This window comes from Harpia harpyja, chromosome 2 (assembly GCF_026419915.1).
Source record: "Harpia harpyja isolate bHarHar1 chromosome 2, bHarHar1 primary haplotype, whole genome shotgun sequence".
In the NCBI taxonomy this organism is placed as follows: Eukaryota; Metazoa; Chordata; class Aves; order Accipitriformes; family Accipitridae; genus Harpia; species Harpia harpyja.
In genome coordinates, this window is record NC_068941.1 from 63,558,967 (window position 1) to 63,569,800 (window position 10,834).

General features: G+C 47.7%; 1 protein-coding gene across 1 annotated transcript; it reads right to left on the minus strand.

Moving 5' to 3' along the window:
* Positions 1 to 4,908: 4,908 nt before the first annotated feature.
* Positions 4,909 to 10,171, minus strand: UCHL1 (ubiquitin C-terminal hydrolase L1). The gene is made up of 9 exons (XM_052780194.1): positions 10,033 to 10,171; positions 9,857 to 9,868; positions 9,339 to 9,467; positions 8,035 to 8,185; positions 6,620 to 6,705; positions 6,497 to 6,544; positions 6,055 to 6,124; positions 5,637 to 5,695; positions 4,909 to 5,335 (listed from the first exon to the last, which is right to left on the minus strand). The coding sequence occupies exons 1-9, from the start codon at positions 10,063 to 10,065 to the stop codon at positions 5,249 to 5,251; spliced, it is 675 nt and encodes a 224-aa protein (XP_052636154.1). The 5' UTR covers positions 10,066 to 10,171; the 3' UTR covers positions 4,909 to 5,248.
* Positions 10,172 to 10,834: the final 663 nt, after the last annotated feature.

Below are 10,834 nucleotides of genomic sequence, written 5' to 3' on the forward strand. Positions count from 1 at the left end.
GCTGCTGTTCCTGCAGTCGTTCTTGTCCTTCCACTCCAGCCAGAGCAGAAAAGCAGCAGTCAGCAGCACCAGCCTCCAGCTCTTCCTGCAGGGAACAGCTCCCCCACGCAGGGCACAGAGGGGAGACTCACGATTAGCTCCTCGCCAAGGAGCACAGCACTCAGTTCCCAAGGCTGGAGCAACACTGATCGCTGTTCCCATTTTTCATACTGTAATAGGTAATCTGGGGCGGTCTAACAAGAGCTGGTTGTTAAATCCGTTGCAAACTTCCAAGGATGGAGATGCCCCCATTTCTCTGACTTGTTCCCACACTGTACTATCTTCCCAGTGAAGAAGTACTCTTCTAGTTTCGCAGTGTCCTGAACTGAACCTTCCAAGCTGCAATTTGTGGTTACTGCCCTTTGATATACCATCTCCTACTACCATGAAAAAAATTGGCTTTGTCATCTTTGTAACTGCCCTTGAAGTAGTTGTAGGCTACAATTAGAACCTCCCTTAGTCTCCTCCGTGCCAGACTATACACACCCAGTGCCACCAACCGCTCCTTGTAGGCCACATGCTCCATGCCTCTGGCTGCCTCAGTAGCCTTCTGCTTGATCCTCTCCAGATTCCTCCATGTCCTCCTTGAACTGAACGTGCTATTCCAGGTGCAGCCTCACCAGTGCCAAGGAGAGGTGGATAGTAACTTCCCTCCATCTGCTGCCCTTGCTCCTCCCAATACCACTCCCAGCATAGTATGCCATTTGCCTTACTCGTGAGGAGGGCACGCAAGACGTGGGCTTCTATTCAATTTGGTACCTGCCATAGCCCCCAGGGCCTGTTGAGCAGGGCTGCAACTCGGCCCATTGCATCCCAGCCTGTACAGAGACACACCAAGCTCTGCACCTCACCGTGTTGAACTCTGTGAGGTTTGTTCTAGCCCCATAGTCTCATCTATTGAGGTCCCTTGGGTTTGAAGCATTTGAAATGTCAACCACTCCCTGTAATTTAATATCACCCTCTGCAAGAACTTAAAAATGACAAAACACAAGTGATATTTTAATTCCTTTGGTCACAAAGGAATTTTAATGCTGTCACTCAGCTTCTGGCTGCATTTTTCCCGGTTCTTGTTTGCTCCCATTTGGTCCACAGTCTCACCGAGCTGCCGTCCTGTCATCAGCCTCTTCTTGGCTGTCAGCAGCACCCGGAGAGGGATTCTGTGACTATGAGGTTTATTGCCAGTCTCTTGTTTTCTCCCTACGCCCAGCACACTGGCTGGTGGGACTCGCCCCTAGAGCTCCCTGGTGCCTTTGCATCAAAGGCAGAGGACACTAGTATGCCTAGTTCCCTTTTTCAGGTAACTACATCTCCATCTTAAATATTTACAGATTGATAAACTGGTCTGTGCATCAAAAGCTGGATGCTGCTGGAGTTATTCCCACTTTCTTTCCTTACTCCCCCCCAATCCTATTTAGCATGGAAGTAGTAGTGCATGTATTGTATAGCGGTATATACTGGACAAAGAGGTGGTGTGGGGCTGTATCAGCTGCAAATAAGCCATGGACCTAAGCCAAAGGCTACTGAAATGCATAAGAGGCTTTGGACGTTACATCATGCCCAAGTTAACTTTTGACTAAATTAAGGATTGGATATTTGGTTCTGAAATCAGAAGTGTGCTTAAACATGTAAGTGGTTCCACTGAAAGCAGTAGGACTACCTGTGGACTTCACATTACATACGCGGTTGAATAAAATCACACCTGGATCTGTTTTTCCATTGGTGGCTCCTGAATCAGACTTGTTGCTGAAAGTTTCCCAATGCTGCCACCTACAGAACACGTTAAATACAGTTTTCAACACAGTAGAGAAAAAAACTCGATTAAGAAAGTGTTAGATTGTGTGCAGTCAACCCCGGATACGGTTCTAAATTAGCAATGTGCAGGTCTAAACAGGTATGCTTGAAATCCTATCTGAGATTCTTAAATACTTCTCAAATATTTCCAAGGATAGTTCTGTATATTAACTGTTAGAAGTCCACCTCTGGAAGGCTGCACAAAAATACAGGAACCTGTTAATTCAAATTAAATAATTTGCTCAACAGACTCCTCACATATCTGGAAGGGTGGCAGTGGCAACAGCCAGTCACAGGTTTCTTTCAGAGCGGGCATAAAACACAAAACAGGCTTCACAAGCTCCTGCCCCTCACAGTAATTGTCATAGTGAAAATTCAGGGGTAAATTCAGGGGTAAATTCAGGAAAAACACGTAGGGTTTTAGATGAGAAATGAATCGGGTCAAAAGAGCTATTTTAATTAAGGAGGATGCACAGGAAATCAAGGAAAGGTAACAGTTCCATATGGAACTACAGATTTAAGATAAAAATACAAAGAGGAGAAAACAAGGAGAGACAAGAAACAAAATGAGCCTCACTTCAGACAGGATGTGACCAACAGAAAATATTAAATAGTCAGAGAGCATCTTCTCAAAAAACCAAGGTGTTTTGATACATAGCACTCAAAAAAAAGCCTACAGATGTTTACACCTCTTGGTCCAAACACTACTGCTGAAGTGTGAAACAATGGGCAAAGATTAAAATTAATAACTTACAAGTAGGTAAAACTAGCCAGGAAATATGCATAAAAAGCATTTATTTTGAGATTATACACACCTGATATGGCTTTAGAACATCTTTCATGTTTTCTATTTATAGCTTATTCTATACAGTTTTGACTTGGCACATACACACTTCCATGTATTGTGACTTTTCTTCTGAATGCAGTTAACACAGCTGCAACAGCTGCACTGTTAGTATCACAAAAGCTTCCATCTATCCAGCTTACAGATCCTCACCTATTGTTTGAGACCTCCTTCATCCAAAGCAACTCTATCCCAACACCTGAGATCTTCACCATCCCCAGCAACTTACCTTCCTCTTTCTACCTAGGCTGTTTTGATGTAAAGCCCAGCTGTTTGCCAGGCCCCTGTGGGAATTTTAGCAGGGAAAAACAGCCTTACTAGTGATGTTATACATGAGTGGATGGATAACATGCATTCCCTAGTTCTCTTTATTTCCATCCTTTGAAGCTGCACCTGGGACCAGAAGGTGAGAAAATAAGACAGGTCTGTCACAACCCTTTCCGTGTTTTTCCATGAGGCCGAAATTATTCAAATGTTGCCTTTCAGTAGATTGTTAACCCAGAAGCTTGAGCAAAAGAGTGAAAGTTTATGAAACACTAAAACGTAAACTTCAGTAGCACTGGAGATTTATATTGCTAGATTAAAAAAAAAAAGAAAACAACAAAACCAGAAACATTTGCTTGCTGCAATCACTATAAAACAATACAGTAGTATCTCAAAGGCACTTTCAGGTTGCTTCAGCATCGACTGCCTGTGTAACTGTACACAGGCACAGTTATGGCAGGTACCCTCAGCAATGGCTGCAGAGGCATGAAAGTGGTCCCCTGCAGAACTAAAGCATCCTCCCCCAGGTACGGCATACAGCTCACTGGGTTCTGCTCTCTCTTGTGCCCCCTCCTCCTACCATACCTGATTTTTATTGCTCCTTCCATCCTCCCGTGCTCAGACCACATGCATTTCCTCTCTTGCAGGCTTCGTTGCTAAGCAGCCCGAGCTGCAGGCATGGCTCTGAGCCTGCGCTCTCAAGCAGGAGGCTGCAGCAGAGATGCCCCAGGAGACCTTCCTCTACCCTGCAACACCTTCCGCTAACAGGCAGAATAAGGTGCTGTTGGAGAGACCAGCAAGTGACATGTAACAGACCTTTTCTGAGCAGGTAGCTTTCACCTCCCTGCTAACAGAAACTGAAAGAGACTGATGTTCAGAATTGAAGTACTCTGAGCTTTAACTAATACTCAGAATTTGAATTAAAATGTGTTGCAACCCCCTGGCTTCAGCTACCAGGTAATTATATGAGCAGTAACAAGGCCCAATACCAAACACTGCTTTAATCAAAGCTTGTATTTTGAATTACCCTTCAAAAAAGCCTGGAAGCCAGGAACAGTTTGCAGCATACGCAAAGCACCAGTGACCACCTAAGAACGTTAAGTTACCCAGCACCATACAACATGGCTGGCAGCCACAGACTGGGACGCACTGCATTAGAAGAAAGGCCAGAGTTGAAGGGTGTTTTACACCTTACAGCTACCAGAGGTATCAGCAAGGAGCTGCAGATAAACAGCAGCTAGACTCAGGTAAGAATAGTTTCCACAGAAGGTCACAGCTGAGGCCAAGGAATATGCAATAATATGCAAAATATATTAAGTATCTTTCTTCCCCCTCATCCAAAATTTCATCCTGCTATTAAGAATTCACATAGCATGGGCTGCTTCTTTTTTAGGTCATTTTGGAAGGGACAGGTAGTATAGCCTCTTCTAAGGCCTTCCTAACACAAATCCTAAGTTTATAAGCACACACCAGCTAGCTAAGGATTGTGTTCAGCATTAGCCAGCAGATTTCTTTTGGCTACAGGTAGGGGAAAAAAACCCCCCTGTTCTAATACTGTCTCCTATAAGGAAACATAACACCAACCCATTCAGTGGGTATTCTGTTGCTTCTAGTATTAATACAAATAGCACTATTTAAGAGCACACAGCTTTAAGTTGACATTTGAGCATTTGTTTATGACACCTAACCCCACTAAAATAAATGTATTCAGGATGGCAAATTGAAGAGTTTCAGGCCGGACATTAGGAAAAGCTTTACCACAAGCAGCACTGGAACATGTTACACAGACAGCGGTGCATCTCTCTATCCTTGGAGGCCTCCAGGACACTAGAAAAAGCAATTGTGCTGCTAACCTGAAGCTGACATTAACTTTTTGCTCACAGGAGAGCTTTGAGGGTCCTTTGAAAACAAGGTTTACAGAGGATGCCACACAACTGCTTTTGGAGAAAGTTAGTGATCACTTCAGTCCATTTAGTCTTCCAGCAGAACATTTTATTCTCATTAAGGACAAGGAAATATCAACCAACAGCTCAATTAACATGACACAGATTAAACAAGGCCTGTTAAGCATTTTCTACTTAACATGTGAAAAAAGAGTCTAAAGACATCTGATGTGTCCAAACTGTTCACATTAAAACTTGAGCTCATCCTTTAGCATAAGCTCAGCTGATGTTGCTCCTGTGTACAGCAAAAGGTGGAAACAATTTAAATTACCAGAATAGCTGTGTTTAACAAGTACTGAAGCACTGGAGTTTAGACTGCATTTACTGGTGTGCTATTAGACTGCCTTCCTTGCATCTCTTCAGAGTCTCAGGCAGACTTGCAGAAAGCCACAGCAGAAAAACGAACTTCTCCTTTTTCACGTTCTGTAAATTGTCTGCAGATCTTAGCAGAATCCTTGGAATAAAAAGAAGAAAACCCCCAGCTGTTTAGATTACCAGAACACACTTGCTGTAGAGTCCAAGTCTTTGCAGCTCCTCTCTGGGACCCACCAACTAAGTTACAAGTTCTTGTGGCACCAATTAATAAATACACTTAACAGATAACCTACCTCTATGGCACAATACTACCTTGTTACCATGGTATAAGCAGCACCAACTTGTACAAGTCAGTACAGCCACTATACACTGAATGCATGCCTCTCACCCTTTTATAAGCCTTGTTTTCAGGTAAACAAGCAGCAAGGGAGAAATCTTACCTTCAATAGCAAGTCATCTGAGCTTGTGCCATGGTTCACAGGAAATGGCATACGCCCATCTGTGAAAGAAAGTCCTATCACTCAGTGTACTTAATATTACTTCTGAATTAGCAGAACTGAGCATAGTGGGCCCAAGAAACAAGTACACACACAAAGATACTTGGGAGGTCAGAACAAATTGTCAATACGTAGCTTCAGTGAGAAGGGGACTAAGTATTCTCAGCTCTACAGGAGAGGACATGCTCTACAAGAGGGCCTAGGCTTTCAGTTAAAATCTTCAAGTGAAGGTACAAATTATGTATTGCTTTCAGAGCCTCAGCGAACAGCTTAACCAGCACCAAGTATCTAGCCCGAGCCCCTAGCACTGCTGTACAGTGTAACATAGGCCCAGTTCAACTGCAGAGTTCTCAGACCTTACCCAATTCATACAGATGTCCATCCACATTGACAAACAGGATGAAGTGGAAGTTCACACTGTTGTCCTCAACCTTAGGAGAGATGATTAAATACATTTGTTACGTTGAAGAAACCCTAGTACTGCAAACCCTACTTGTGACTACAGGACAGAGGAAATGTCAACAACAAAGCAACAGCAAAGGACTAAAAACTTGAGGTCTTTGCAAGTCCTCTACAAGGTCAAGCATCAGGAATCCTAATGTACAGTCACATTTTCAGACTGGGTCTGAACCCCAGTTTTCAATCCATGTTTGAAGAAGAAACCTTGCACAAGCATTCACCCATGAGTCACTCATTTCTCTTTCCTCATTAGCTGTAGCAGCTATCTGCCAGACAAAAAAACTGTATTGCTCTACCACCTTCATTAACCCCTTCTCCCAAGATTTTACACACTCATATCTTACCCGACATTGTCCTTCTTGTGCAACTGAATTATGGACTTCTTGTATAGCCTTAGGAGAAAGCAGATACAGGTTACTACCTCCTTAAGTGCTGAGAGCCATCAGCAGTTTGTGTAGTTCATATACCTTATTATTTGCAAAATGCTTAGCTCTCTCTTCAGGAGACAGATCAGCTGTTTCATCAAGAAACTTCTTCAGGGCAGACCCCTCATCTGCACAAGATGATCAAAGATTTTATTCAGTATAGGTAAAACATCAGTTACAGTGCAGATGCAACCCACAGTAATCAATGCTTGTTGCATTAACTAGGAATCACTGCATTCAGCCTGGAACCATCTCCAGCTTATAAATTATAACTACCACTTGAAGTAAGCTATTTATCCAGAAGCTATTAACAACAATCTACACAGCCAGAGTTTCAAGAGCTTCAGGGTACTCTGGATACTTGTCGTGGAACTCACTTTCAAATGGGACTTAGCTTTTCTGATTCTCCCCTTGCAGATTTGGCAGAGGTGTTCAGTCCTGTTTTGAAGAAATTTAAGAAAGGTACCAGCTGTAAGGACACTCAAGTATAACTAACAGAATATGGGTAGATGAAATTAAGTTGTCTCGCTGCCTTCAAATGAACACAGCGCTTGCTCGTGATAGGCTTACTTTGGTTTTCCAGAATATAAATTAGTAGTGCAGTACTAAGATGCCCTGCATTCTAGTCTTACATGAAAGACATGATGCATCATCCATTTCACTCATGAATAATGTGGTATTTCAGAGAATCCTTTCAAGAAGAGTAAAGCAAAGCTGCTCTCACATAGCCTTCAATATGTGTTTTCCTTTGTATGAGGAGTCCCACACCACCCAAAGGGTTCAAGTTCTCTTGGAATAAGGAAATTAAGTTTTCTTTTCCAGATCTCTAGTCTTTGAATAGTAAAGTATTTCCTGGACTCAATGACAACCCTTTATTGACAAGGACTTGTAATCCTATTTCCTACAAGTTCCCAGCCAGTTTTATATGCTTTTCTATAGGAAGAGAACCATCAAAACTATTACATCTGCATGAAAAGTCTACTTACAGATTCTTACCACCCTATTCTACTTTCCCAGCAAAACAAAAGCATGTTTTAGACTGATTTACAGGCTACACTAAGCAAGTCTGTTTACATTAGACATAAGCGGCATGAAGAACTTCATCTCTTCAGTTGACATCAACAACAATGTCAACAGCTACTTCTGAACATGGTACTTCCCAATTACAAACAGACTTTGGCCAGTCCCCTTTTCCCCTTACATCATTCACTAGGATGATACCTCTGCAGCTACCAGACAGGAGTCAAAGTACATTACCTTCTGCGATTCAGGCAGTAGGTGAAACCACATGCCCCTCTCCAAGAGCTGAAAGACCCACTTACCAACTGAAGCAGTACAGCATGCCTTAACTTGGCCTGCATGAAAGCCCCAGGTCTCTCCAATAACCCATACCCACTCAATCTTCCTGTCATTAAAAAAAAAAGGAAATTCAAGCACTTCAGAACATTCATACTCACCAAGTTTCAGTTTGTCTTTATTATTAGCAACTGCATGTATCAGACCAATTGTCCCGCAGGAGTTACTGACTGTCTGCTTCAGGAAATACACCTTGGAACTGATTTCTTGGTCCTTTATTTTCTCAGTCTGTTGTTTCCTGAAGTTCTCATGCTGTAAACATGGAACTGTTTTAAGTATTTCACCACAGTGATATCTTCTTATTGTGCAAACTACTAGACAAGTGAGTTGTGTAGGAGAATCAATACCAGGACTGGACAAAGATTTACCCAGAAAGTCATCTTTGTGGCACAGGTCCAGTAAAGCATCATATGTCTATACTGGATGCAGTCCAAGTCTTAATGGACTACTTGCATGACTCAGTCATATGCAAAGACACTGTTCTCAGCCTCTCCATCTGTTCTGTACACTGGAAGTAGCTTGGGGTGGGAAATCATATAATGCATAGGCTCTTTTACATCCCCTCTCAATTGTTTTGGTCCATTTAATGAGACTACTCGGCATGTCTCTGCCATAGTTTGCCTTTGTGCCTTTAGGTTACTTCCCTTCATGAATCCCTCCCCATCAGAACAGTGTATACACAAATGCAAAACCTGTCACTACTGAAAGGCTGTAATCCTTCCTTAAATATCTGTTAAGTACACTTTATTTCAAAGTCCATCTCCTCATCTACTTCCTTAGCATCAAATGGACTAAATGTACTAATAATACAGAAGTAACTTAGGCCTCTCCAGATGCAGTGATTCAGCATGGTAACAGAATTGCTATTCCTCACACTCAAGACTGCTCATGTTTTTTCCTCAGTCTGATACACAAAGTGTAAGGAGAGTATTGGAATAAGAGGCCTTTTCTTGTTGCACAGTTCATTTTAGTTCAGGCTATTTGGAGGCTGCGGCCAAGCACCCAGCACGTACTACCCACCACCCACCTACAGCCCCAGTGCAAGCCAAACCCACTCCCAACCATCTGATGCTTGGAGAGATGACACAGTCACACTCCTGACAGCAGCCCGCAGTACCCGCTGTCAGCCAGCAGGTACAGACATTGCTGCTGACAACAGCCTGCTTTTTACTCCAGGGCCATTTGGGCCAGGCGCAGCCTGGTTGGCCTACCGGGGGGACAGCAGAAACCCCGCACGGACGGCACCACCAGCCACACGGCACCGGGACAGCCACAGGCTCGGTGCCTGAACCCAGCCCATCCAGCTGCCGCCCGCAGGGCTGCAGCCCAGAGGATCTGTGAAGGACAGCGCTCCAGGAGGGACCCAACAGCCGCCCCCGCCCCGGGGGCACCACCCACCGCCTACCTGCTCGGTGAGGGGGAACAGCAGCAGCAGCGCGCAGGCCGGGGCCGGCACGGCACCCAGCGCCTCCTCCTCGAAGCCCAGCACGTCCACGAAGCGCCACCCGGGACCCACCCCCAGGCGGGACAGCACCTGCACGGGGCACAGCGAGCGGGTGACACGGCCGCGACATCCCCCTCCCCCCCCGCCCCGCTCCCTCCTCGCCCCTCACGGCGGGGACCGACCGACCGGCCGCCCGCCCGCCCCCCCGCCGCGCCTCAGTGACACAGCACAACGCGCGGCACCGCGGCGCCACCTGCCGGCCGCGCCCAGGCGCCGCCGCCGGCACCACCCGCTCGAGGGGGCGCCGCCGGGGGAGGGCGCGTCCTCAGCGCCGCTCCGCAGGTGCGGCCGCGCCCCGCGCAGCGGTACCGCTCCGCTCAGCTCCAGCCGGCGCGGCCCCGGCAGGGCGGGATGCCGAGGGATGGAGGAAGAAGGGGCGGCGCCCGCTCGCCCGCGGCGGTCCTGCGGCGGGGACTCACTTTGTTCAGCATCTGGAAGACAATGCAGGGGGAGAGGGGTGAGTGCCGGGGAGAGACGGCGCCCCACCGCCCGCCCACACGCCCCCATCCCGCCCCCGCGGTCCCGGCCCCATCCCGCAGCCCCCGGCCCCCAGCCGCGGCCCCCGTCCCCGTCCCCACCGCCGCCCCTCGCGCACCTCAGGGTTGATCTCCATCGGTTGCCAGGCCATGGCTGCAGGGAGCCGGGAAGAAGGCAGGCTGCGCCCCAGGCACGACGATATCCCCCGCAACACCTTAAGCGCAACCCCCCGCTGCCGTCGACGCTGCGGCGCGGAGCCGCCCACCCGGCTCTTATATAGGGGCGGGCTGGCCCACTCCGCGCCGCGGCGGGGGGAGAGGGAGGAGCAGGGCACGACCAAAGCGCGGGGAGGGGCGGGGGGCGCGGCGGTGCCAGCCCGGGCGGGCGGTCGCGCAGCGGAGCGAAAGACCCGCGGTCGTGGGGGGGGGGGTCGGGGTCGGTGAGCCGCGGGGCGGGGGGGGCCCGGCCGCGGCTGCGGGGGGGCCGGAGGCACTGCCCGACCCCGAGTCCCCCTTCCTCCGCGGGAGCTGGGAGGACCCCGGCCCGCCTTACGTCGGTGTGGAGAAAGTGCTAGAAGCGGCGCGGCGGAGGTGGCGGCAGCGGCCCCCTGCTCGGCCCGGCCCGGCCCGGCCCTGCCCCTCGCCCCCCGCGGGGCCGGGCGGCAGACATCACCGAGGGCAACGCGTTTCTCCGCCACCGTCAGGCCAGCCCCGGAGCTCTGTTTGTCCTGAAAGCGTGTGTCTGCATTTAGGATGTGCCTGAGTGCTGTCTAAGCGTTGGGCCCTGCTGTGTGTGTATTGCATAAAGTATACGATGGGTTTGATATTCAACATAAGCATTAGATACTTATTTTTTACATTTCGGTATGATTACGAAATGGTCGCGAGAATCACCTGTCTGCGGGTTACATCTCTGCAGTT

Bases quoted from the DNA above. Each gene is read 5' to 3' on its own strand.
- UCHL1 (XM_052780194.1), bottom strand. From the start codon at position 10,065: ATGGCCTGGCAACCGATGGAGATCAACCCTGAG. The intron at 6,706-8,034 runs GTGAGTATGAAT...CATCTTGTGCAG, and splicing joins TAAAGACAAACTGAAACTTG to ATGAGGGGTCTGCCCTGAAG. The intron at 5,696-6,054 runs GTAAGGTCTGAG...TTTCTTTCACAG, and splicing joins TGGACATCTGTATGAATTGG to ATGGGCGTATGCCATTTCCT.